Genomic DNA, 27,505 nt, shown 5'->3' with positions numbered 1-27,505 from the left:
ATCAATTAATAACCCCGACTGACGGGAGCACCAAGGTCCCAGAGCTGTACCATAAACAAACGGTACAATAATATAGGGTTTACTTCCGAGGTTAGGGGCTCCCACATGGAATGGATAGTACGGCAAACCTTATGGCGGAAAAAGTATCGTACGACTGAAGGACTTTAAATGATTTTATGACTTTCCATCAGTAAAAAAAGTCTATGCATTATGTGCATTTTAGTTGGGTGTGGGTATCGACCGAAAGACTCAACAAAAAGGACACGAGTCCGCGAAAACGCCAAAGAAAGTCTTTATTATTGACAATAAGGTGTGCAAGTTGGCAGGCCTGGTGTGACGTAGTACTCACGGAAGAAGGCGCCAGAAGACGCCTCAGTTCAAGTCAAAACGGTGTGCGGTCCGTGTCAGTGTGTCTGTTCGTCCCAAGTGCTACTCTGTCGCTAGATAGCCATGGAACTCTCTTTAGTTGGTGACAGGGTTTACGCCGCAGAGTGCATTCAAAAGAAGAGAGTGAGAAGGGTGTGTAATTTGAAAGTGTCTGATGAGTGAGAGAAAAAAAGTGATGAGAGATGTTGATATGCAGTGAAGAGCTGAGGAGGAGGTGTTGACAACGTCCGTCGTCTCATTTATTTTGATTTTTCCGTTGCAGGGTCGAGTGGAGTACCTAGTCAAGTGGAAAGGATGGTCCAACAAGTGAGTACATGACTTCCCGCCCCTTCGCCTGCCCTCTGGCTTGCTTGCCCCTCACGTTTCAGGCGGCGTCCCTCCCTCTAGATCTGGGTCATTCGACGCTTCTCTAGGCTGAAGCGCAGTACGCTAGGCTAGGCTAGGCTAGGCTAGTGTCGAAGATGAATAGTAGGCTAGCCTCCAGGGCTAGAGGTTAGCTAACTTGAGTACCAAAGGCAATTGGTGAGGAGGGGAAGAAAGGCTGAAGTGACACAATGTTACGAGACGGATTTGATGGGGGAAAAGTGCCCGACTGTAGCCTCCCCAGGCTACCCACGGAGACTTGTAGGCAAAAGCCAAGACGCACGAGGCTACAAGCCACACGAGGCAAGATTTGTTATCCAACGTGATAGGCTTAAGAATGACAAGTTTGTGCACGTAGCCTATGCCTATTATTGTCATTTCACACCACGTTTTTCTTGTGGCTCCAGATCCTCCCGTCTGCAGTAGCCTGTGCCCAGTTAGCCTAGGCTGTGAACCAGTTGTTGGTGGGGAGCGGCCCTGAAGGGATGCACACGCAAACCAGAAATCAGTGAACTGCCAACAGGAATAGGAATGGCCCTAAGTGCAAAACAACTGGAAAAAGACTTGCTTTTTTCCCACAAGGCAGCCTGTGCTTTGCAACTTGACCTAGCCTAACTTAGGATACAAGTTCATACTAACCTGGTGGTGCCTTCCCACCCCCCCATCCTGGCTAGGTTTTTCTCACATGAAATGGTAGCAGCCTATGCAGAGCAGGGAGACAGGAGGGATAGCCAGTGTTAATTTGGGGGGTTTCAGGGGATGGGTGCCAAGTTAGGTAAGGTCTGTTGAGGTCAGGACACAGCATTCCGGGAAAGGCTAGGACTTCTCTTGCCCAGCTCTGTCCCCCTGCTCTGCATCTGCTCTGTTTGTCACGAAATCATGAAAGTAAAATAGAAGTTCATTTCAAGGCAGCCTCCCACAGCAGGTCATAACTTGCAAGGGAACACCCTTTGTCTTCCCTTTAGTTAGCTTTGTAATTATTATGCTCCAGTATTCCCCATCCTGTTAATTAGTCTCGGTCATGCAAACCATAAGTTTTCGTTGAGGAGAGACATTTAGGACATTTAGAAGTGGTAGGGATTTAGTATTGTTGGTTTGAGGGCGGTGTCTTATACAGTACTTGGAAGCATGAATTTGTGCACAGACCAATTGGGAATCTTGAACAAAAGGAGCCATTGTTATATATACCAAATACATGGATGATGGAAAATGAAGTGTACTATACAACATTCCCTGACTGGTCCATGTCCCATTTGAGGCTGAGGGCAGCATCATATCTCCAAAGTAGAGACTACTACGCCCACAAGTGTTGCATCATCGGCATACTGAACAGTCTTGTTTTCCAGTCCAACAACCATAGCACTTGTACTGTGTGTATATATATATATATATATATATATATATATATATATATATATATATATATATATATATATATATATATACACAGTATAAAGTGTAAATTGACAGTGGGCCAAGAACACTGCCCTGTGGAACTCCAGACGCAATAGGCCTTGGTTCACTAAAGATCCCATCCACAGCAACTCTCTGCTGACCTCTAAGGAAATCTTGAAGTATATAATTCTAGAGCATCTCCACCCACTCCAAGATTCTGAAGTTTATAAATAAGAGCCTTGTGATTTACTAAGTCGAAAGTAGCACTAAAATCTATTTGAATTGCTCTGCACACAAAACCCTTACCAAGGTTCCCTTGCAAATGGCATGTCAGGTCTAAAAGAGCATCGCAGGTATCTAACTGTTTCCTGTATGCATACTGACTATCAACTAACAGTCCTTTAGATTCACGTAGTACTTAGCCTATATACATAGTGGCTTAAAAATAAGTTTTTACGTAAGTAACTTACCAAGTAATTACTTTGCTATTAGTTTCATTGCTTGTCAGCTAAAATTTTGAAATTTGCCGGTCACGCTATTTTGTTTTGGTTAGGTGACCAGCCCCGCCCACTTTCAGGGAAAGAAAGGAACAACAGCAGAAGAGCTACAATTTGTTTCTGCCGGCTGAAGGATGTACACCAGTTGTTATACTCTATCGGCGCCTTCATGGCAATTTAGGCGTTGTCCCCTACGTTGCCAAATGTACTTCTCTCAAGTTTTTAAAGGCCTACCCTTCCCATTTACCCCTTTTAATCCGTGCTTCTGTCAAGGAGGTTTAACCTCCTTGGCGTTTGTTAATGTCTCCTGGGAGCAGTATACTTCTGGGTGTTCCCTATTGCCTCGACACTCCTTCAAAAATATTTTCATTCTTCCAGGTCTCTGTTTTTCATATATATATATAGAGAGAGAGAGAGAGAGAGCTATTGACATTTGAAAAGGATTGTGTGTGTAGACAGATAAGAGAGCGCGGCATAAATATACATAGGTTACACAAATAAGATTATCGGCAGCTATTTAATTTATTATCTATTCATAATATGGTCCTTCGTTTCTTTCCAGTAAGAGTTTCATAACATTTTTCTATTCATATATCTTCTTTTCTTTGATTAAGTCAAGTGTTGGTACTTCCTTCCTTACATAAAAGTCTAAAACAGTTCTACGTAAAACGCTCTCGTCAAAATTGTCGAAATCTGTCACAGTTCTCGGTTGATGCTTCTCCCGTTCCAGGAAAATTGCTGTGCCGCATCTCTCTTCCGTATCTTTGCCTTCTTTGCAAATCCTGCTGACTGTTCTCTCCGGTATCATTGTTGCTTCTAAGACGCGTTGTAGTGTTTTTCTGATATCCACAATGGGTCCACGGTTTGCCTTTTCTTTAGAAAAGTACTTAACGACCCTATGAACGATTTCTCGAGCCTGTGGATGAAGATTAATGCGGGAACGAGGACTTCCTTCCATGTTGTTTGTAAGGCGACAGACTCCTTAATGAGTCAGTGAGTGTTTTGACTGAGCTTCCCTTGTGGAGGCAAGGGCTGTTTGACATCTTTATGCCCTAAGGTCAGCTTAACAGGTGAGAGAGGAACTGGCAGCGGTGGAAATTTTTCACACATTTAAGAATAAACGTGTTGTTTTATTGTTGTTAAATGCTAGAAAATTACGAGGGCCTTTAATATTGGGCAAAAATTGATTAGCAACCAATTATATTTGTGTTGTATGACTTATGCTGCCTTCATATACCATACAATGTGAGTGGGAATATTTGATGTGGCAGTGCAGGTCACCTCCCATGCCCTGCCCTTTTCGCCATGAAGGAGCCGATGGAGTATAGCAGCATCTGATTCTATTTTGGAATTCGTCTTTCCTGTTGTTATTTCTTCGTTGGGTGAATATTCTGTTCAGTATTGGTAGCCTTTTCGGCACATTTAGTGTATTCCTGATTTTGACTTAACTTCCTTTGGTTTTTTCCTTAAGTCTGACTCTACAGTAGCTCATTTAGTTTTTGGTATTGTAGCAGAGGCTGCAATACTCATTTAACCAAGGAAACCTATGGCTGTCATATGATCTGCACAGGCTGTAGGTAACAAGTATGTTCAGAAGAGTTGATTGGGATTTAAAGAGGTGGAAAACTTTGAAATCACATTTGATTAAGCTGGCTAGGGACAAGGAAAGAAAAGCTACTGCTAGACAGACTAGTAAATCTTTAGCTAACCAGGAATCTCATACTATGGTTCTACTATTGATAATGCTAACATTGATATTAACGTTCCTGCGATGTTTGCTAATCCCATTAATGATCCCTCTCCTTCACCTGGCTCTCATGCTTCCAAACCCAACCCCATGAGCAGCCTCAAATTGATCGCCAAATCCAATGCAAAGTTAGCTTCTTCCATCAAAGTTCTTATGGATGACAAGAGTGTTTCGGAGCACCCGGTAGCGCCCAGTACTAGTGTTGCGTCAGCAGAGCGCACAGTAGCGCCCAGTGCAAGTGAAGTGTTAGTGGAGGAGGTGGCTGCCCCACCCATTGATTCTCCTAGGCAAAGGTCGGTGACACATTCCCCAAAACCTGGGAAGAGTCAAACTGGCAGCCTAAGGGAGGTCAGTGGGGTCTGCCCTTGGGCAGTTGCCCTCTTGGTTGAACTTGTTGCCAAATCCCAAGTTGCAGCCAAACACCATCAGAAAGGTATTTCATTAGACGCTCATCGTCTTTCCTCGAGTTCGGAGGATTCCTCTCCGAAGCGGCAGTGGCCGCATTATAGATGAGTCACGTCCACTGAAAAGACATGCTAGTGGTATTTTGTGTTCCCCTCCAGTGCCTTGCAAGAAGTTTAAGATCCCTTGGATAGTCCTCAGCCTTCGTGCAGTGGTTGGGACAGCCCGGAGTGGTTTTCTTCATGTTGTAGAGTCAGGAAGTGTCTTCTAAGCGCTCCTTGTCTCATAAACGATCAGATTCTCATAGAGTATCTTCTGATCATCTCTCGGCACCAGACTTATCCTGAGCGCCCATTGGCTCCCAAGCTCTCGCCAGTTTCCGAGCACCTTTCTTTTCGTAAGCACCATAGAACGCCCATGTTTGTCCAACCGCTTTGTGTCTCCTGAGGGCCCTGTCATTTCGAAGCACCCAAGGATGGCTGGGCGCCCTCTTTCCACAGTTGATGCTTCTCTTGCTCCTGCTCCTGTTGCAGCTTCTGCAGTTGTTCGTGCTTCATCCGCTCCTCAGTCTAGTTTGCTTCAGCCTTCGACTAGTGTGCAGTCGGCTTCTACAGTGGACCCTATCCAGAGCAATCTGGACAATATTTTGAGCCTGTTTACCAAGGCTCCTTTGACTCCCCATCCACAGATCCAGTCTTGTCACCTGTTTCCTCTGAAGACAAAGAGGAGCTGCTCGTTCAGGACGCTCGCCCCTCAGTTTATGTGGCTCTACTGAAGTACCTGTTAGCCACTTTCCCAAATTTCTTCTCGCCTGCTGCTCCTTCCTCGCCTGCCTCTGCTTTTTTTTGGTGGAGGCTCAGTCATCAGACTCTTCTAAGTTGCTGAGGTTAGTGCTTTCTTCCTCAGCAAAGAAAGCCTTGAGCGATATTGATAGTTGGCTATTGGAGAAGGGGGAGCAAGGTCATGCCATCTTTAGCTTTCCTCCTTCAAGGTTAACTAAGAGGAGACACCTTTCTTATTCTAGAGGGGAAGCTCTTTCCATGGGAGTGTCTGCCTCCTCCCAAGGGGACTTCTCTGGCTTAATTGATTCTTCCCAAAGATCGCCCTTTGCTTCGGCAAAGATTATGTTTTCCTCGATGGAACTTTCACACCTTCTTAAGAATCTTTTTAAGGTGTTTGAAGTATTTAGCTTTATGGACTGAGCTGTGGGCTCTCTAGCCCGTAAGATTAAGGAGTGTACGACTGTTCCTGAAGGTCATGCCTCTAACTGGTTAGGGGTACTTTCCTGTATAGTTAAAGGGATCAGGGATGGTCCCCAGGAGTTGGCTTCCCTTTATACTATGAGAGTTCTGAAAAAGAGGGAGTTGTGGTGTTCATACACCTCTAAGGGGGTTACGCCATCTCAGAAGTCTGCTCTTCTATTTTCCCCCCTAGATCATCTCCATTTGTTCCCGCAGTCAAATGTTCTGTAGATATCATCTGACTTGCAGAAGAAGAGTATGCAGGATCTGCTGACGCAGTCTTCATGACGCCCTAAGGAGTTGTCCTCTCTTCCCTCCAGGACTGTTTCCCCCTTTGTAGTTTCATCCTTTTCGGGATAACAGGCAGAGAATGTATTCCAGGTCTAGATCTGGAACCAGATTCACATCAAAACTCATCAAGAAGTCATCTTCCCGTACGTCCTCTCGCAAGTGAGAATGTTCCCCTCCGAACACCAGCTGGAGCCAGACTCCTTCTCTTCTGGGAGAGATGGAGAGAAAGGGGCCAAACCCTGGATAGTAAATGTTCTCTAGGAAGGGTACTCAGTTCCCTTCTGAGAAGACCCTCCCTTAGTCAGATCGCCAGTAACATTGATGGTGTACTTCGAAGGCTCTGCGAGGCTTTTGGCCCTATTGGAGGAATTTTTGTCCCTCCTCAAGAAGGGGACGATAGAGTTAGAAGACAACATGAATTCTCTGGGGTTCTGCAGTCGTCTTTTTGTGGTACCCAAAGCGTCGGGGATGGAGACCCGTCTTAGATGTCAGCGCCTTGAACGTCTTTGTACAGAAGACAAAATTCTTGGTGTAGACAAACCATATATATCGTCCTGTTGTCCATTCGCCAGGGAGAATGGATGACGTCAATAGATCTGCAGGACGCATATTTTTCATATTCCAATTCACCAGGAGTTGAGGAAGTTTCTGAGGTTTGTCTACGGGAACAAAGTCTGTCGGTTCCATGCCCCATGTTTCAGGCTCTCTACAGCGCCGTAAGTTTTCACCAGAGTTCTCTCTCCCCTGGCCAAGTGGCTCCATTTGATGGGTATCAGAATCTGCCTATATCTTGACGATTGGCTCCTCCGTGCCCAGTCAAGGGAGAAGTGTTTGGAGGATCTACGAAAAACCCTCCACTCAGCCAAATACAGTATCTTGGGTTGGTCATCAATTTTCAGAAAGTCCCAGCTGGTTCCAGATCAATAGATTATTTATTTGGGAATGTTGATCAACTCTTGGACTTGTCAGGCTTCTCTGTCCCCGAAAAGAGTGGAGTCTTGTCTGATAACTGTAAACAAGTTTTTGGAGCAATTCGTTCGCCTCGGCAGGCTTCACAATAGACCACTGCAATTTTACCCAAGGATCAGCTGGGACAGGAAGGTAAAGTTTATCCAGACATCTTCAGTTTTCGCATTTCAGCCAAGATCAAGATCAAGGACCTACGTTGGTGGAATTTAGAAAGCAGGTGAGTGGAAGGGAAGTCTCGCCCCAACCTAGACTTTTATTCCGACGCGTCCCCCAACCTAGACTTTTATTCCGACTCGTCCCCCAACTTAGACTTTTATTCCGATGCGTCCCCCAACCTAGACTTTTATTCCGACGCGTCGAATCTAGGTTGGGGAGCTCTTTTAGGGAGCAAGGAAGTTTCAGGGACATGGTCCCCGGAACAGAGAGGGTGGCATATAAATTTCAAGGAACTGAGAGCAGTACATCTGGGACTTGTGTTCTTCATATGGGAAGTATGCAAAAATACAGTAGTGGTACATTCGGCCAGCACGATTGCCCCTTCTTATATAAAGAATCAAGGGGAAACTCCTCTCTTTGCAAGATAGCAAGGGAGCTTCTGCTTTGGGCGAATCAAAACCAGGCGAACCTTTAACTTCATACAAGGGAAGTCAAATGTTCTGGCAGAGGAATTGAGTTGCCAGAAGCAGGTGCTACCCACAGAGAGGAAGCTAGATCAGCAGGTGCGTCTACATTTATGGAAACTGTGGGGGACCCCAATTCTCGACCTATTTGCGACTTCCAGAAACCCTTGTCTTCCTCTGTTTTGCTCGCCAGTTCTGGATCCTTTAGCATGGGCAACAGATGCCATGCTTCAGAACTGGTCCAGCAAGTTCCTCTGTGCCTTTTTGCCTCTCAGTATGGTGAAGCAAGTTCTAAACAAATTTCAGATGCACCAGAATGTAGAAATGATCCTAGTAGCTCCGTTTTGTCCAACGAAAGAGTGCTTTTATTTAAGTAAAACTTATCAAGTAATTACATAGCTATAGTTTCTACTTTACACAGTAGCTCAAAATTTGCGGTAGCTCACTTTTGTTTTGGGTGTAGGTATACTACCCTGCCCACTGTCGGGGAAGAATAGGTACATCGTAGCTAAAGAGCTCAATTTGTTTCTGCCGGCTAATGACTTAACACTGGTTATTAGCAGCTCTTGATTTGTTTTCACTGGATGGTTGGAGGTTGTCCTTTGGTGAAGTACTCATTACTTTTGGTAGTGCAGCTATTTAGCTTAGCTAGAATTCTGGTATATTTTTTTTATTGTGACTTCCTTGATTGGACTTTAGACTTATTATGTCTGACTCTAGTTTGTCTAGCATTAGGTATTGCAGCAAAGACTGCAAAACTAGACTCACTTCTGCAAAATTTGACTCTCATAGTGTATATAGTTTTTGCACAGAGCAAATTTGCTCTCATGAGCTTAATTGTGAGAAATGTAAGGACTGGAATAAGGGGAAGTATAAGACCTTACAGACACACTTAGATAATTTACAGCGTGACCGACTGAGGAAAGCTACAGCTAGGGCTGAAGCTAAGGCTGCTGCTATTTCAGTTCATTCTCCAGGAGTTGATATTGCTGTTCTGCCAATCCCTTCAACACCTGTGATGGTCTTTTCTCCCATTTCCAGTCCTCCAGTTTTTCCTGTAACTCTGTTACCTAGCTCTCATTCTGCTGAACCAAATGCCATTGCCCGCTTAGAAGCATGGGTAGATCTGAAATTTAATTTGCTTGTGAATACTGTTTCCCAGATTGGGAATTCTGTGAAGGTCCAGATGGAAAAATTTAATAGTGTAGTGTCATGTGAAGTGTCAATGGAGGGGGTGGCTTTTCGTCCCACCGATGTTCCTAGACCAAGGTCCCTGCTAAACTCCTTTTGCTCACCTGGGAGGAAGCAAACTGGCAGTCCAAGGGAGGTCGGTGGGGTTTGCCCATGAGCAGTCATCACCTCATCCGAGCGTGTTGTCCGCCAATCCCAGGCTGCAGAAGAACACCATTGGAAAGACGTCCGGATGGATGTACATGCCCTATCATCTAGTGATTCACTCTCCCACAACCAAGAAGCACAGTGGTTGTTTTACGAAAGTTTCTAGGCCATTGAAAAGGCCAGGCCCTTCCTTGGAAACAGATTCACCCCGTCTCGTAAGTGAGCTGTAGAGAGGGAACGTAGCCCTCTCCCTTCGTGTAGTTTTTGGGAGATGCCAGTGAAAGATTCTCATGCCCACTCAGTTGCAAAAGTGCGTTCCGACCCCAAAAGAGTGTTTGCCAGTCCAGTTAATCGGCGCAAAGTGTCCGAGCGCCCGGAGTCCGATAGTGTTGTGCGTAAGTGCCAGCTAGAAGATCATTTGGTGTCCGAGCTCTCATCTCTTGAGCGTTCAGTGTCGGCTTTTCCAGTTCGTGGGTGCGCAGTATCCGATTGTTCCGACTTGGAAGATCCTGTGTGTTTGAACGTCAAATTGCCGAGCGCCCATCATTTGGGCGCCAAGTGTCCGCTAAGAGTGCAGTGGCCTCGAAAGATTCAGTGTCTGCTCCGACAGTGAGTGGGCGTCCAGTGTGTGTGGGTGCTTTCCTCAAAGTTCACCCAACTTCAAAAATATACGCAGCCCCGCAAGGAGAGCTTCCAATACCTGATTCTTGAGGTGAATTTCCCTCAGTTGCCCAAGATCCTTCATTGGCGCCACTTCAACTCCGACCTGACAAAGTTCTGAGCCTTCTTCAGAAGCCAGCTCAGGTAGTGCAAGAACCCTCCAGGATCACCCGCTTCCTCCGTCAAGGAACCAGTAGAAGAGGAACAACCTACATTGAACTACTCGGAGCTGCTCAGATATTTCCTGATCTGCTACTCTTCGTTCTTCTCTCCGGCTGTCCCTTCGTTGCCGGGGTTGGCTTTCTTGATGAAACAGCCTCCAGGTACTGCCAGACTTCCATGTATGGTTTCATCTTGTTCTTCGAAGAAAGCATTCGCCCGTATGGATGCCTGGTTGGCAGAAAAGAGAGATGTTGGGAAAGCGGTTTTCTGTACACCACCCTCTCGCTTGATAAGACAGAAGTATCCGTCATATGCAACTGGAGAAGCTCCGTCCTTGGGAGTCTCTGCCTCCTCTAAAGGGGACTTTTCCAGTATCGTAGATGCTTCGCATCAATCCACTTTCTCTTCAGCCAGAATTCTCTTCACCATTCAGAGTTGGACCATCTAATTAAAGACATCTTTAAAGTCTTCGAGGCCTCCAGTTTTCTGGATTGGGGCTCTAGCTAAGAAAATAGAAGACTGTACGACCCTTCAAGAAAACTTCACATTGGACTGGCTGGGAGTTTTGGCTTGCATTGATAGAGCTGTAAGAGATGGAGCACAAGAACTGGCAGCCATCTTCACAACAGGAGCCCTTAAGAAACAAGATTTGTGGTGCTCATTTGTGGCAAAGGGAGTCACCCCATCTCGGCATTCTTCTCTTCTTTTTGCCTCCCTGGACAACAACAGTTTATTCCCACTGGACACCCTGGAACGTGTTTCAGTAGCGCTCCAGAAGAAATCGACGCAGGACCTTCTTGCTCATTCCACCAAAAGGACTAGGTTCCCTGCACGAGCCATTGCAACTGCCACATCTGCTAGGACGTCGTCTCCTTTGCAACAACAGCCCTTTCGAAGTTCTAGAGGTTGTTTCCAGTCCCAACCTAGAGCCAACCTGTTAACAAGCCAGCACCTCGAAAGTGAGTCGTCTGTCCGTGTTCCAGTGGGAGCAAGACTTTTTCATTTCTGGACCCAGTGGAAGAGCAGGAATGTGGAGCCATGGGTGCTGAAGGTCTTGAAAGAGGGCTATGCAATCCCTTTCGGGAGAAACCTCCCTTACTAACCTCTCTCATCAGCTTCATGGCCTACTCGGTAGGCTCGGAGAGGTTTTCGGCCCTATCTCAGGAAGTGTCAGCCCTACTAGAGAAGAAAGCCATGGAAGCAGTTGAGGATGTGAACACAGAGGGGTTTTACAACTGCCTCATAGTGGTTCCCAAGTTATTGGGAGGATGAAGATCTGTCCTGGACGTCAGTGCCTGAACCTCTTCGTTCAAACAATTAAGTTCAAAATGGAGACGAGTCAGTCGGTATTGTCAGCCATCCACCAGGGAGACTGGATGGTCACGATTGACATGCAAGATGTGCACTTCCACATTCCAGTTCACCCGGATTCCAGGAAGTATCTGAGATTCGTGTTCCAGGACAGTCTTCCAGTTTCGGGCACTGTGCTTCAGGCTCTCCATGGCCTCTCAAGTTTTTACCCGGTACTCGCTCCCCTAGCAAAATGGCTACATCTCATGGGGATAAACATCTCTCTCTACCTGGACGACTGGTTCCTACCCTCCCCCTCGAGATCTCAGTGCACAGAGGACCTGCAGAAAACACTTCGTCTCGCTCAAGATCTGGGTCTTTTAATAAACTTCAAGAAGTCTCAGCTAGTCCCGACTCAGTCTAGTCTATATTTGGGGATAGTGATAAATTCTCTGAGTTTTTTAGCTTTTCCATCCCAACAAAGGATCCTAAATTGTCTCAGAAAAGTCCAAGACTTCATAACTTGCCCCTCCAGCTCAGCCAATGCATGGATGAGTCTCCTGGGAACCCTCTCTTCCATAGAGAAGTTTGTTCCATGGGCAGGCTATACACAAGAATACAGGCAGTCCCCGGTTTACGATGGTTCCGGCTTACGACGTTCCGAGGTTACGACGCTTTTCAAATATATTCATCAGAAATTATTTCCTGGCTTACGACGCATGTTCGGGGTTACGACGCGTCAAACGCCGATCCGACGGAAGAAATATGGCCCCAAAATGGCAGAATAATCATAATTTGAAGGTTTTTTTGATGTAAAACTCAATAATAATGCAGTTTACATCGTTTTCAATGCACCCAGAGCATTAAAAGTAAGATTTTCTTATGATTTTTGACGATTTTCGACGATGTTCCGGCTTACGACGATTTTCGGGTTACGACGCGGCGCAAGAACGGAACCCCCGTCGTAAACCGGGGACCGCCTGTACTGCAATTTTACCTCAAGGCCAACTGGCAAAGGAAGTCGTTCCCAGACTCGTTCGTCTTCAACATCACTCCCCAGATCTAAGAGGACCTTTGTTGGTGGCTAGTGAATGACAGATTTGCAACAGGAAAGTCTCTGGCTCCAATGAACCCTGATCTAATGTTATACTCGGACACTTCGGATCTGGGTTGGGGAGCCCATCTCAATGGTATGGTTTCAGGAACGTGGTCTCCAACCAAAAGAAACCTCCACATCATTGTAAAAGAATTAAAGTTGATACATCTTGCACTTCAACATTTTGCAATGCATACCTTCAGCAAGACAGTGGCAGTCCATTCAGACAGCATGGCCACCCGGGCTTATATCAAGAACCAAGGAGGAACACTCATTCTTTTTCACTCTACGAAGCGACCAAGGAATTTCTTCTGCGGGCATGAAGCAACAAGACCCAATTAGTGACCTGCATCATTCAGGGGAGAATGAACGTCCTGGCAGGTGAATTGAGTTGTGGCAAATAGGATCTACTGATGGAGTGGACACTCAATCCACAGGTGCGCACCGCCCTGTGGAAGCTGTGGGGAAAGCCATCGATAGACCTGTTTACGACGTCGGGGAACCATCATCTTCCTCTGTATTGTTCCTTGGCTCCGGATCTGCAGGCATGGGCGATGGATGCCATGCTGCAGGACTGGTTGCATCTCGAACTTTACGCCTTACCTCCCTTCAGCATAGTGAGGGACATATTGAAAAAGTTCAACACACACAGCAACATGTCAGTGACCTTAGTCGCTCCCTTTTGGCCACACTAGTGGTTCCCCTATCTCCTAAGTCTACTGATGGGCTTCCCAAGGCTACTTCCTCAGAAGAGAAATCTTCTCAAACAGCCACACTTTCACAGACATCTGTAGCCCAGATCGCAGATTTTCCGTTACATCTTAGAACCTTGAAAGGTCTTGCAACATCTACCATCAAGGGTTACAGAGTTCAGTATTTAAACATAGAGGAGTAGACCTGTCTTCAAACCAAGACATCAGGGAGTTAATGAAGCATTTTAATACTAGTAAGCAAGCAAAACCTTCGGAAGTCGCTTGGAACTTGGACGTGGTCCTTAAATGGCTGTCAGAACCGCCGTTTGAACCTTTGGAATCATCGTCACTTAGGAATCTGACGAAGACCTTATTCTTGATGGCACTAGCTGCAGCCAGGAGAGCTAGTGAGCTACATGCCATCGATAAAAGGGTAGGTTTTTCTCAAGGCAATGCTGTATACTCACTGATTTTGGAGTTTTTGGCCAAGAATGAGGATCCAACTAACCCTTGGCCTTGTTCCTTTTCAATCAAGAGCCTGTCCAAAGTACTCGGTCCATTCGATCAAGAGAAAGCCCTCAGTCCTGTAAGAACCTTGAGAGTATACCTTGAAAGAACTAAAAGCCTTAGAGGTTCTGCCTCAAATCTTTGGTGGTCCGTGAAAGACCCTTTTCTGTCCTTTGCCCAAGAATGCATTAACATTCTTTTTAAGATCTGTGATTTCGGAAGCACATTCAGGAGTTCAAGATGATTTACTACCCTTATGTAAAGTAAAGGCTCATGAAATAAGAGTAGTTGCGATGTCTTTGGCTTTCAGATGTAATCTGTCTCTCTCTTCAATCTTGCAAGCAACATATTGGAGGTGCAAGTCAGTGTTTGTCATGTTCTACGTACGAGATATTGAAACCGTACACGAAAAAGGCAGTACTTTAGGTTCATTCTTTGCAGCTGGCATGGTATTGAGGGGGATGAAGGATAGGAGGAACTCCTTCTTTTCCTCTATCCACTGTCCTTGAATAAGGATAGTTGCACTTCTTGGGAAGTCTGGTGGATACTGAGTCGTGAGTGCCACCAATCTGTATTTTATGGTTTTGTTTAAAATTTTGTTGTGGTGTAGGTTAATTTTATCTGGTCTTTGTTTTCCTGTTGTACTGCGGCCAGGGCAAGGACATATACACATTATTTATGTGTCTCTTTTGGATTGTAAGCTTTGGCAACCTGCAATTAACCTCCTACGTTGCAAAGCACCTGCTCAAGTAGAGGCGACCTTTGGCTCTACCGCCAAGCCGCTACAGGTCGAGAGGAGCTTCGACCAGAGGCAGTACCAGTCTGCCATTGCTCCCTCACTAGGTAAGGTTACAACAAGCATTTCAAGATGCTAGCTAACTTTCTATTCCAAATTCTTCTCCATATCAGTGTCTTTTTGGGGTGGTATATCCATTCATCCCACCTCCAGTCAATGTGGGATTCAGCTATGTAATTATTTGGTAAGTTACTTATATAAAAATGACATTTTTATAATAAAACAAAGTTGTTCCAACACAATATACAAACCCTCGGTCCTTTACATTAGGAATTACTTTCAGGCGTAGGCTGGGAATGGCCGTTAAACTCTTGAGCAAGGTGGTTAGGCAGTAACTACCGCCAGGTAGGCGGGGATACCCGCCTGCCCGGATGTAAACATTCCAGTTTGCTTTCAGGTGTCATGCGTTGCTGACGTGTTTTCGTTCTCTCTCTCCGCCTGACTGTCATTAAGCTCTCATTATCCCGGTGGGATCTTTCTCTTTTTTTTATTTATATATACATGTGTTTGATATTTATTAATACAAACCCACGATTTGTGGTAACCTTGTATAAGCCGTCGTTCCCTGCCTGTGGCTTGGGTTTGACAGCCAAGGGCATAACTGGAGCAGCGTAACCAAGTGGTAATGCTTCTCTTCCAGCAGCCCTTTACGTAAATACTGAAGGCACTCCTGTACTTTCGGAGATATAGTTTGGGACGCAATATCTTCACTCCCCTACATCCGTCGGGACGTAAGAGCTAGTTCCCTTCTTGGGCTTCCGCCCTCCGTGTATAAGGGGCATCAGTAATTTCTTCCTACTTATGCTGAGTGTTGCTCGCCGTCTGCGCTTAAAGAATTGCGGGCAGAGTCGGGGGTTGCGGGCGTCGTCGATAAGTTCCACTTCCACGGCGCCCTTGGTGGCCTCCCCTCCGTCCATTTTTCTCTTCCAGTAGGCTCTTCCTTCTTCGCTCACTCGTCGGGCGAAGACGGGGTGGGGGCGGGGGGAGCGATCGGGCGACCTCGTCTAGAGCACCTCCTCCCGCTGCATAGGGCAGTTCCCCTTGTAGCGGGAGGAACCTCCCTCTACTAATCATCTTTGCTTTTCTTTCAGGTTGACAGTGAGCATCGCAGACACAGGAGTAGTTGGCTGGATATATCAAAGAATATCTCGCATGAAGCAGTCCCGACATTCATTCAGTGTTGCTTCGGGATCGACCACAATACCTGATTAGATGACATATTTCCACGTCCACGTCGGGATCGCTCTGACTCTGTTCCCACCGATGTAGATCGATCGCTGTCATTGCTGGTTTTCATGTATGCTGTTGCAATGCCTCCAGCGGATCTGTGGTCCATCTGTTCCTGCTGTTCCCTGTGTTATGCTCTTGTCAACTTGACGAGTCTCTGGGCTGCTCTTCCTGGTCTCCTGCCGCAGCCGCCCTGATCGCTCCTGTCGCTGCTGGTGACTTTCAAATGACATTCTGTCCGTTGCAATAGCTCCTGCCTTCCGAACCGCTAACGTAGCTCCTGCATCGGATGTCCTGATCGTGCCCGCTTCTTCTCCTAGTGATCGTACCTGGGGCCACTTCCGTTGTGTTCCTGCCAGCTGCCCTGGAGGTTACGATGTCTGCCATCCTGTAGAAGATGTTAGCGTGAAAGGGAAGGAAGTCGCCTTGTGGAAGTGACGTTCCTGGCCGTTGCAATAGCTCCTGCCCTCCGATCCTGTGCCGTAGCTCCTGCATCGGCTGTCCTGATCATTGCTGCCACTTCTGGTGGTCGTGCCCGGGGCCGCTTCCATGCGTTCCTGCCAGCTGCCCCAGAGGTTACGATGTCCACCATCCTGTAGAAGATGTCGGTGTGAAGATTTAGGAAGTCGTCCTGTTGAGGTGATGTTCCTGGCCGTTGCAGTAGCTCCTGCCTTCCGAACCGCTGCCGTAGCTCCTGCATCGGCTGTCCTGATCATGCCTGCCGCTTCTCCTGGGGGTGGTGTCCTGGCTGCGTCCGTCGTGTTCCTGCCGGACTACCCTGGAGGTTGCGATGTTTCGTGTCCACCATCCTGTAGATGATGTCAGAGTGGAGGTGAAGGAAGCCCCCCTGTGGAAGAAGCCGCCGTCTTCTTCATCTTATCTTCGATTTCGTCTTCTGCAGCGTCTTTCCTTCCTCTCCCGAGGTCCAAGGGGGTCCTGAGAATCAGACAGACCTCCGTCGGCCGAAGGAGAGGAATGCTGCTTCTTCCCCTTGATGCCCTTGGACGTCTAGGGACTGCCTCCTTCCGAGGAGGCAGTGGGTCTCTCGTTGGCTCTTCCCGACCTTCGGGTTAGGAAACCGATTGGCATAGCCCTGGGTTTTGTGTTTCGGAAGCTGCGGGCGCTCAGACCTCAGTTTGCGATCCCGTTCCCGAGTCTTAGAGGTTCTGCCTCTAAGATGGGGGCTGCTTCGGGCGCTTGTTCGCGAGCCGCTCCGAGTGCTCGAGATTCTATGGAATATCGAGTATCCCGATCTGGTCTGGCACCCAGGTGTCTCGGCTCCTCTTCCTGCCAGCACCGCAAGCGCCCCCCGAGTGTTTGCCAGTGCTCGGTCGGGTTCCCAGCCTGGTGTTGATCCTGTCGGTTCGAACATCAGAAGAAACAGGGAAGAGATTCACTTTGGGAGTCCTGGGGGACTTCTAAGGGACTGACTTTCTTCCGGGAGACAAGTTTCTCTCGTTGGCTCTTTCCGCCCTCGGGCGGGAACTGATTTGCATTCTCCGGAGGGATCTTGCGTTTCTGGGGCCGCGAGAGCGCGGCCTCTCGAGGCCACGCCCGTGTTGCCAGTCTTGGAAGTCTGCGTCTAAGGCTGGTTCTGTGCTTGGCTCTTTCGATCTACTAGGAAACAAAGCAGCCGCTCCCGATTTTCGAAAATCTCGTGGGTAGCTTGAATTCTATGAATCACGAGCGCTCTCCTAACGAGAGGCACAGAACGAGAGAAAGTGCCGAGACACCCGTGTGTCTGGTTGCCGGGACACCTGGGTGTCTGGGTGCCGAGACGCGGTGTCTCGATACTGCCCGCCAGCTGCTTCGGTTGCTCGGGCGGTCTTCATTCTTGTGTCTCGAACTTTAGGGTCCAAGCATGCAAGATAGCAGACACAGAATTCCCCTTTGAACCTTCTTCTCAAGGGGCCTCGGCCTCGAAGGAGTTTAGAGTTCGGGAAACTAGCAGTTGTTCACAGCAGATGAGTCCGGCCTGCCCAGTTACGATTGTGTTCGCGCAATTGGCTCGGCTCGGCCCCCGGTCGAACTTACGAGACTGACTCGGCTCGACTCGGCTTGCCAGACTGGCTCAGCTCACCCCGCCTGCCTCCCAGTCCGCCGCATACCAACCAGCTGGATCGCGTTCGCGTGATCGGCTCGGCCCTACTCGTTTTTTTCCGTTTTGGGTTCTCAGCTATGTTCGAGTGAACTTTTTTGCTCTTCCCAGGAAAGCGCTTTGCCACGGCACAAGTGCTCTTGCTTCCCCATGTGGCAGTAATCTCCTTCGGTTGATTATCGCTCACGGTCCGCCTCTCCTGCTTATCTTACTGGCAGGACAGGTAGGGATACTCTTTTCTCCTCACCTGGTCTCTTCTCCTCACGGTTGTTCCGAGAGGCGCGAGACGGACAGAGAGAGCTCCGACGAAATTTTCTTTCGGGGTTCGGCTGCCTGGCGTGCTTTGGGTATTGGTCCCCCCCGATTCTCTTGTATTATAACCAGGTAGCCGAGGAGAGTTTCATGGGATCTGTCAAGGTTTCCCTCCAAGGGGAGAGGTACAGGAGTTTCACACATCGGAAACAGCGAGGGTCTTCCTCTTCAAGTTATGATCGCCCCCGTGTTCTCGGGGAACTTCGCGCCGATTCGTTGGCGCGAGGATCCCCGGGACAGGACCGCAACTCCCCCAATGAATAACCTTCATCACTCGCAACCCTTGCAGTTCCCGAGGGACCGAGAGTGTCGTGGACTGCCGCGGTCCTGGCTTCTGAGAGCGTTCTCGACCTGATGAATTCTTTTCTTCGAAGGAGTTTGTTCAGGCTGAGACACCAAACTTCCACCCCTGCTTCGACAGAATATGAATTCTTTCCTCGGAGGGTCTTGCTGACTGCAGTTTTTGGGCAATTCTGGTGCTAAGAAGAAGGACTGTCCCAATTCGGATCTCCAGTTTCGTAAGTCCCGAGTTGGCTCGACCCTTGGGAACGAACCTTTACTTGGTTCTGCCTTTCTCTTTCAGAGATTTGACAGATTCCTCGGTAATCAAGGTTCGTACCAGGGCACTGCCTTGTCCTTTGGACAATGGCCAAGAACTTTGGGTCTTAGTCATCTCAACTCGACCTTGAGTTCAAGCCAGCCCCCCCTCAACTCCTTAGCTAAGAAGTCCTAGGCTTCAGAAGAAGATTGCAACTGCTGAATGCCTGGACGAAATGGTACTTATTGAGTCTCTGGAACTGGCAGCGACATTGCCGAGACCTGGGAATGGATTCCTTCAGGAGAAGTATCTATTTCCCTTAGGTCTCGGCAATTCTTTCCATCGAACTTCCATCCCGCCTCCTCTCCTGTGCTCCTGATTTGGGAAATTCCAGCCCGGCTAGAGCTAATTGGCTCGGTACCCTGTCATCTTGCAGAAGCTTCCCCATGGTGGAGAATGGAAGTCTGCTTCCATTCCTCCGTCCGTCTTTCCTCATTGATGTATGAGGAAAGAGTTAGGCTAATGCTTGATTGAAGGAACCTTCAAATATGCTTCCATATTCCCCTCACATCTTGTGTCTACTTATGGATTCACAGATTTAGGAATAGGCGCATACTGGTAAGACCTTGTCTTGAAGTTGTGTGACCAAGACAATTAGTACCTTATCATCACCGTCCTGGGCTCAGGGCAGCCTTTTGGCTGCCCGAGAATTCAGGATGGGTTTTGTGGCACTCACTGGTTTCGTTGAACAACAAAACCACAGTAGTGGCATTTGTCGACAAAGAAGAGGCAATCGTTTTTTCCTCCTGTTTCATCTTGACATTTGCAGGTACTCGAGTGTTGTTCTATTGCACACTCGGCAGCTCAATTAACCAGATGCATTCCTGGTGGGGATGGATTGGTAGGCAAGCCTGGCCTCAGGTTTGAGTGATCGGGACGGAACATGCTGCTCACTCTTTCTTCACGAAGATTCATGCAGAGACTGCTGGACTGAGAAATCCCTACCGTCCTTCTGTTGCCTTCCTGCACATAAGTCGGTAGTTTTTTCTCGCTCCTTCATACCAGACCAGCCCCTCGAGTAGGACGCCTTGACGAGGTGAGGGGCTAAGGGACCCTGGCCTTTGGGCCTGGGTCCTGACGAATCATCCTACATAGTTTTTGGTTTAAATGGCGTGGACATTTCCACATTCGCAAAATTTTACTGCTTAGGTGAGTCTGAGAAGGGATCGTTTTTTGGAAGGGGTTCGCATTTGAAGCTAATTGTGGGAGTTGTGGTGGTTGAGTCGCCACCCGAGATAGTTTGGACCTAAGAGATGGTGATGGGATTTTTCCCACTGCTATCTTGAGGGCGGAACCATCTCTGGGGATCAGCCCATCGGAATCCAGGGGGGGCTGGTTTTTGGAGGTGGGACTCCTGGCTTTTGTCCGGAAGCCCACGAGTACGGTTGGAGTGGGGAGTCAGTCCCCATTAGTGGGGGCAGAACTCCCAGCAGGCGGATTGGCTTATACCTGGGCCACTGCAAGCGTACTGGTGCTATCCTGAAAGGGTAGGGTATGGGGTGGACTGTTGGGAGTCAACTCTCACTTGTGCCATTGGTGGAGAATGCGAATACCTGACTGATCTACGATACTTTCTTGATATGACCAAGCAGTTTTGGGTGGGTGGATGAACCAGTTTGTGTGTGGTGGTCTGATGTGTGCATGCTTGGCATCTTGGGGTCTCTTTGTGGGCTTTGGGAGTGTGTTGGGGTGGGGAAGCTGAGCAGTAGAGCTGCCCAGTTTGTCCTTTTTGATATGCTGTCGGGTCTGTGCGGGGCTCTTTGGTGTCGGGTGTGCACTTTTGGACCTTTGCATGTGGACTGGTTTAAACTTATGGATTTGGTTTTTAGTTCTCCCTCCCTGGATCCGACGACTTAACGGCACTGGCAACGACTTCTGGCATGAACATGGATACGGGCTTGGCTGTTGGACAGAACCAAACACTGAGACACCAGGGTGTTAATAAATCTGGTGGATTTGATTCAAATAATAGGTCCTTTATTGCACTAATGTAAACTTATCATTAGATTACGAATGTTTATACAGTGTAGTGAAGCAATTCGGCAAAGTGGAAAGAATTAAATTAATTCTAGAAAAAGATAAGCAGTCATTTTGTGCTTTTATCAAATTTTCCTCTCCCTTGGAAGCTAGTGAGGCACAACAAAGACTCCATGGCCACATTCTGAATGACTCAGTTGTCAGCACGAAAGTGTTTTCAGTGAAAAACTTGAATGATGAGCCATTTGACTTTGTTCCAAAGGCTGAAGAACATGGACCAGTCCCATGTACCAGAGCTCTTCCTCCCCTTTATGGCATGTTGCTATCTACAAGGAGGGAGGGAAAAATTTGATAAAAGCTGCTGACTGCATTGAGAGCAAGGTTGGTTCCATTCCCATTGGAAATTTGAAACGGTATGGAAAGAATCTTCTGATAAAAGCTGGAAATGAGACTCAAGCAGTTCTGTTAGCTAACTTTAAACCTCCTGAAAGTGGAAATATTGAATCTATTTCATCTCATAGATTCTTTAATACACTGAAAGGGAGTAGTTTACTCAAAAGATCTGCATGTTTTTAAAGAGGAGGAGATTCTCCATCGATGCCCTCCTTGTGTATCTCATGTAAAAAAACTGGGTGGTGATGCAGCTATCCTTTTAACCTTTTCTTCCAATTACCTACCTGATACCATCATTGTTGGCCATGAGAGGATGCAGGTTAAAAAATATAAAAGAAGTCCTAGACAGTGTCGCAAATGCTTTGAATATGGCCACATTCAAAACTCTTGCGATAACAATAAAGATGTCCTGTGTGCTCTGCAGAGCACGATAATTTTGATGATTGCAAAGCAGCCCGATACTGTTTTCTTTGCAAGGGTGATCACACACCAAACTCTAGGGCTTGTCCCAGATATAAATTTGAACAAGAAGTGTTGGCAGTGGCAGATAATGAACATATTAGCATTAGTGAAGCAAAGCGCATGGTAATGGGGGCAAACAAAAGTGCCAACACTACGTATGCTTCTGTAATAAAACTTATGAAAACTTCCAACAATGTAAGGCCACCAATAACTGTGTCTGATGGAAGATATCACAAACCTGGTATTTCTCGAACCATAAATAATAATGAAAATCTCCAAACTGGTGAGAAACTTTCGTCGGCAAGTGCTTTGAAGTCCAATAGCAAAAATTGTACTTCCAAAAGCACAGAAAATTTGTCTTCCACCACATCCACAGCTGTCGATTCATCTCCAAAAACAAGGGTGCCAAAATCGGCCAATAATTCAGGAAAATATTCTGAAAATACTTCAAACCAAAATAAGCTAAAGGAACAATCCCAATTAGATAGAGCTAGTTCAGAGCCATCAATCGCCACAGCCACAAACAAAAATAATAATAAAACTACGGTTGCAACTACCAAGAAACGCACAAGAAATAGTTCCCCAAATAATGATAATTTTATAATAAAAACTTCAAATGGGTTCAGTGTTTTGGAAGACATCTCTCCTCCTAGAAAGGTGGTTCCAAAAGTAGTTTCAGAACAAAAACATCCGAGCTCTATTCAGTCTTGCCGCCCTAAGACAAATAGGATTAGTGGTGCACAGAACCACAGCAATAATTCTGAACATCAGGTTCATAATAAAAAATATGAAGATCAACCAAAGACCCTGAACACCAATTCAGATGAAAAGGGATTAAGAAAACAATCTCTTATAAAGGAGAATTTCCCACTCCACCCTAGGAACAGTACTTCCTCCAAGGAGTGGGAAGTAGCACATTTTACCACCTTAGCATTCTTGCTCGATATTCTTCAGTGGAACTGTAAAGGTCTCAGAGCCCGTACAGAAGACCTTAAAAGTTTTAATGCATGAATTTAATCCAGGGATTATATGCCTACAGGAAACAATGTTAGGCAACTCTGTTTATAATCCTGGACTAAATTATTCAATATTTAAATCATATCCCCAATTGGTAATCGTGCCCATGGAGGTGCTGCAATTATTATTAATAAATGTCTACAGCACTCCACAATACAATTAAATACAACACTACAAGCTGTCGCTATTTCAGTCATTTTGGAAAAGAGGATAACAATCTGCTCCTTATACCTTCCACCAGACCTTGATTTTAACATTGAGATATTCAGTCGTTAATTGACCAACTTCCAGCTCCTTTACTTCTGCTAGGTGATTTTAATGCCCACAACCCCTTTGGGGAAGTCGGTTTTTAGATAGTAAAGGGAAATTAATCAAGACCTTATTGACAGGAATGATGTTACCCTGTATAATAATGGGTCAATGACTTTCCACAACATTCACGATAATCATTTCTCTGCACTGGACCTTAGTATTTCTTCAACTAGTATCCACCTTGATTTTAATTGGTCTGTTAATGAAGATTTAAATGGAAGTGATCACTAACCGATCCATTTGAAATATGCTCTGAATGCTCCATCTGAAGTTTTACCTAAGTGGAAGGTAGAGGACGCAGACTGGGATAAATTTAGTAAGGGTGTCAATCTAGATAGGGAGTTTGAGTCCTTTCATTCTCATCTAGATGCCTATGATTACTTTATTGAATCTACTTTGAAGAGTGCTGAAAGCTCGATTCCAAAAACAAAAGGCAAACCTCGTAGACCTGCAGTTCCCTGGTGGAATAAGACATGTGGTATTCTGAGAAAAGTGACTAGGAAATGCTACAGACGTTACAAAACTAGTGGCTCCCCTCAGTCTAAATTAATCTACAAACGTGCTTTAGCCAAGCAGCGGCGCTTTTATAAGAAAGCCAAAAGAGAATGTTGGCTTTACTATATTAATGGAATAAACTCCAAGACCCCACTAAGAGTGGTGTGGCGCAAAATAAGGAAACTGAGTGGAAAATTTGTAGCGTCACCATTGCCCTCATTAAAAATAAATGACACTCTAATTACAGAGCCCACTGAAGTTGCCAATGAGCTAGGAAAACACTTTTCTAAAGTTTCCAGCCCTAACAATTATTCTCCAGAATTTCAAAGAATTAGGAATTCTGAAATGTGTCTGAAGTTTGATTTGGGAAAATCTGAACCATACAACTACAAATTTTCCCTAAGAGAACTTCGTGAGGCGCTCTCTCAAGTGAATCCACAGCTCCAGGTGAGGATACAATCATATATGAAATGCTGAAACACCTCCCAGATGATGCCAAAAATATTTACTGAAGATTATAAACAAAATATGGGAAACTGGAATTTTACCCAAGGACTGGAAAATATCCATAATTGTCCCAGTTAAAAAGCCTAATAAAGATGCTTCCCAAGCCACCAGCTATAGACCAATAGCTCTTACCAGCTGTGTATGTAAGCTGATGGAGAAAATGATAAATACTAGACTGGTTTGGCACCTGGAGACCAAAGGATTACTATCGCCATTTCAATTTGGTTTCAGAAAAAACCGCTCCACCCTTGATCCCTTGCTGAGGCTGACCAACCAAATCCAGCAAGGATTCGCCAAAAAGTGTCAGACCATTGGCATATTTTTTGACTTGGAGAAAGCATATGACACTACCTGGAGAATTGGCATCATGAAACAATTGCACAAGATGGGCATATGTGGAAGAATGGTCAGGTTTATATATTCCTTTTATCAGACAGACTTTTTAAGGTAAGAGTGGAAACTCCTTCTCCCAACCTTTTATGCAGGAGGAAGGAGTTCCCCAAGGAAGCGTTTTAAGTGTAACACTTTTTCAGTGGCAATAAATAGTGTGATTGAAAAAATCTCGCCCCCTGTTAAATGCTCGCTTTTTGTCGATGACCTTGCAATATACTGCACAGGATATGATTCCTTGTCCGTATGTAAACATTTGCAAAGGTCTGTTAATGCTATTACTAAGTGGGCTGATGAGAATGGTTTCAAATTCTCCTCTTCCAAAACAGTTGCAGTAAGATTCACCAGGTGCCGGCGTGTGGAAGAGGTTCCCACACTTAGTTTAAAAGGGTCCATCCTTCCTTACGAGTGAAGTTAAATTTCTGGGGATGACTATTGACCATAAATTAACATGGGCTAGCCACATAAATGCCCTAAAGTTTAATGTTAAACAGTCTATGAATATTTTAAAGGTTGTCTCTGGATTTAGTTGGGGGGCTGATAAGAAATCCCTTCTGAGGCTATATGACTCTCTGTGTCGATCTAAGTTAGACTATGGCTGTCAGATTTATTCCTCAGCCTGTAAAACCAAGCTAAAGGAACTGGATGTTGTACACAACATGGGGTTGAGAATATGCTCAGGGGCTTTTAGAACTTCGCCTGTTGAAAGCATTTATGTCGACACAGATCATTTACCCCTTGATCTAAGAAGGCAAGAGCTAGGGTTGCGATACATGGCTAGAATGAAAAGTGCTCCCAAAAATCCCTCCTTTCAAGCACTAAAGGAAACAGACTCTCAAGTTTTTCTGGTACAAGAGCTTCTAAACCATTCCAAATTCGACTGAATGAGGATGTTAGGAATAATCACCTTAAATCCCAGAAAGTCCTGGAAGTAGAATATCCTGTAAATCCTCCATGGCTTATCCCAGAAGCATCAATATGTAAGAAACTGTTTAACAAAAAGGACTGCACTGTAGAAGAGATTAGGGAAAATTCTTAGAGCACGATGTTACCCATACTAATTTTACAAAAATTTATACAGATGGATCTAAGTCAGATAGTGGTGTTGGTTGCGCTGTTATCCTTGGTGATACAGCGTACACAGCTAAATTACCCGACTCTGCATCAATATTTACTGCCGAATTAACAGCCGTAGTGTCTGCCCTAGATTTAGTTTTTCAAAGTAGTGACTCTAATTTTGTCATATACTCAGACTCTAGAAGCACCTTAGAAGCTATTAAAAATTTAATAGCTTTCATCCATTAATTGAAAAAGTTCAGGAGTGGCTTTTTCGTATATATTGTCGACATAAATCAGTCTCTTTCTGTTGGGTCCCTTCTCACGTGGGGATTCATGCGAAACGAGATGGCAGACAGGGAAGCGAAAGCTGCTAGTATTTTATCAGAAACCTCTTTTAGAAAAGTGCCTCATACAGATCTAAAAGGTCCCATTAGATCTTATGTTTTAAGTAAATGGCAAGAAAGGTGGACTTCTCCCTTCTTGCCAATAATAAGAAATATAGAAATATTAGGGATAATGTACTACCGTGGTCTTCGTCATTCCAGCTTGACAGACCAACAGAGGTTATTTTAACGAGATTAAGGATTGGGCACACTCGTCTAACCCATCAGTTTATTTTAGAAGGAAGCAGCCCTCCAGAGTGTGCTTACTGTGACGAGACACTAACAGTGGAGCACATTCTGGTGGTCTGCCCCAGATATTTTAACCAAAGAGAGAGATATTTTCAGGGTAAATCCCTGCCTGATATTTTGGGAGATGAAGCAGATATTTCTGCTATCATCTCTTTTTTAAAGTGTATTAAAATTTTTAACGATATTTAATTTTATTTAATTTATTACATCACGTAGAATTTTAATGACAATTTTTTTTTTTTTTTTTATATAGCACATCATTCATTAAACTTCATACCCTTATTTATTGGTCACATCACTTCATTTTATTTATTAATCATTTCCTTCATGAATTCATAACTTTAACATCATTTATTTTCTTTCCATTACGGCGCTGAATGGCCTTGTTGGCCCCAGTGCCTGGGCTTTTGCCCTAAATATCATACATCCATCCATCCATACCAGACCAGGGGCCGTTCTGTTGAGGCATGCTGTCTTTTGGTGAAAATCCATATCGACGTTTTTTCCCTCCGTATTTGTCTGTTTTGCTAGGGGTTCACAAACATAGCTCACCCCGAGTTACAGACAAATACTTGAAGACTTGCCTGCATCCGACCTGATTGCCGAGGCATCGAGAAGAATTCCGCTTGACCCAACCTCCTGTGCAGCTACACAAGAAGCGGTTCTTGAGGCAGTACATCCCTGTGTGTTCAGGACTGGGAGACTTTCCAGCTTTCCTTGCAAGCACAGGCTTTCTCGCCGAGCGGCAACGGATATAGCTGGATGTCCCTTGAAGTCCTCTGCAATACTGTCCCAGGGACTGGATCTGTCTTCGCTGGTGGTGTCGTCGTCGGAACTTCTTCTTGGGTCAGAGCCGCTCGTCAAGTCTGGACTTCCTCGTCATCTCCGCTGAGGGTTGCTTCTCTCCCTTTCATTTGTGAAGAATGTAGGCCCTTGCGACCTAGTCTTCTATCCGAAGTAGCTTTCGTCTCCTCAGTTGAAAGTTAGCTACGGACGAGAAGCTTCTTCAGTCGTGCTGTCCCAGGGAACTGTTTCCTGGGTGGCATGCGACTTTTGTTTAGGGTTCCTGTCCGTGCTCTGCATGCGCCCTGCGAGAGTCATCGGATAGAGATATGCCCTCTTAGGACCATCTCTCATCTTACCTTGGCCTTGGCGTAGAAGATGGAAGAACAGGGATGGGGATCATACCTCGACTCCGTCTCGGATGTCATAGGTGGACTCCGAATCCATTGGCATCGACTGTCGGGTTCGAGTCCTTCTTGTTCCCCTCCTCCTTGAACTTGGTGTCAATGATCCAGATCATTTGTTACTTTGTCCTATTGGGAGCTGTGGTACTTTCCGAAAGGCTCGACATTCCTAACCTAGATGTCGTCAACGTTTTCGCTAGTACTGTCTCTCCCAAGGAAGAAGTGTCTAAGGACACATCTTCCTCCTGACTTTTTGTGAAGCAATCAAAGGAGGTACTTGGCAGCTGACGGCACGCGATACCGGTACCTTTCACCGAGCTCACGAAGTCGATGGCTTGGTCCATCCCTCGCATTCCGGAAGTTTCTGTTGGTCTGGAAGCAAGACG

At 45.9% G+C, this 27,505-nt stretch overlaps 1 protein-coding gene across 2 annotated transcripts in view; it reads left to right on the top strand.

Moving 5' to 3' along the window:
- The first annotated feature begins 360 nt into the window (after positions 1 to 360).
- Pc (Polycomb) overlaps positions 361 to 27,505 on the top strand; it is a 222,881-nt gene continuing 195,736 nt past the window's right edge. For both annotated transcript variants that reach the window (XM_067124195.1, XM_067124194.1), the window contains exons 1-2: positions 361 to 519; positions 650 to 693. In XM_067124195.1, the coding sequence (XP_066980296.1) occupies positions 451 to 519; positions 650 to 693 (113 nt within the window). In that variant the 5' untranslated portion in view covers positions 361 to 450. The remainder of the gene's footprint in view (positions 520 to 649; positions 694 to 27,505) is intronic.

This window comes from Macrobrachium rosenbergii, chromosome 22 (genome assembly GCF_040412425.1).
Source record: "Macrobrachium rosenbergii isolate ZJJX-2024 chromosome 22, ASM4041242v1, whole genome shotgun sequence".
NCBI lineage: Eukaryota > Metazoa > Arthropoda > Malacostraca > Decapoda > Palaemonidae > Macrobrachium > Macrobrachium rosenbergii.
The sequence above is the reverse complement of the archived record's forward strand: the minus strand, read 5'-3'. Positions and strand labels throughout refer to the sequence as shown.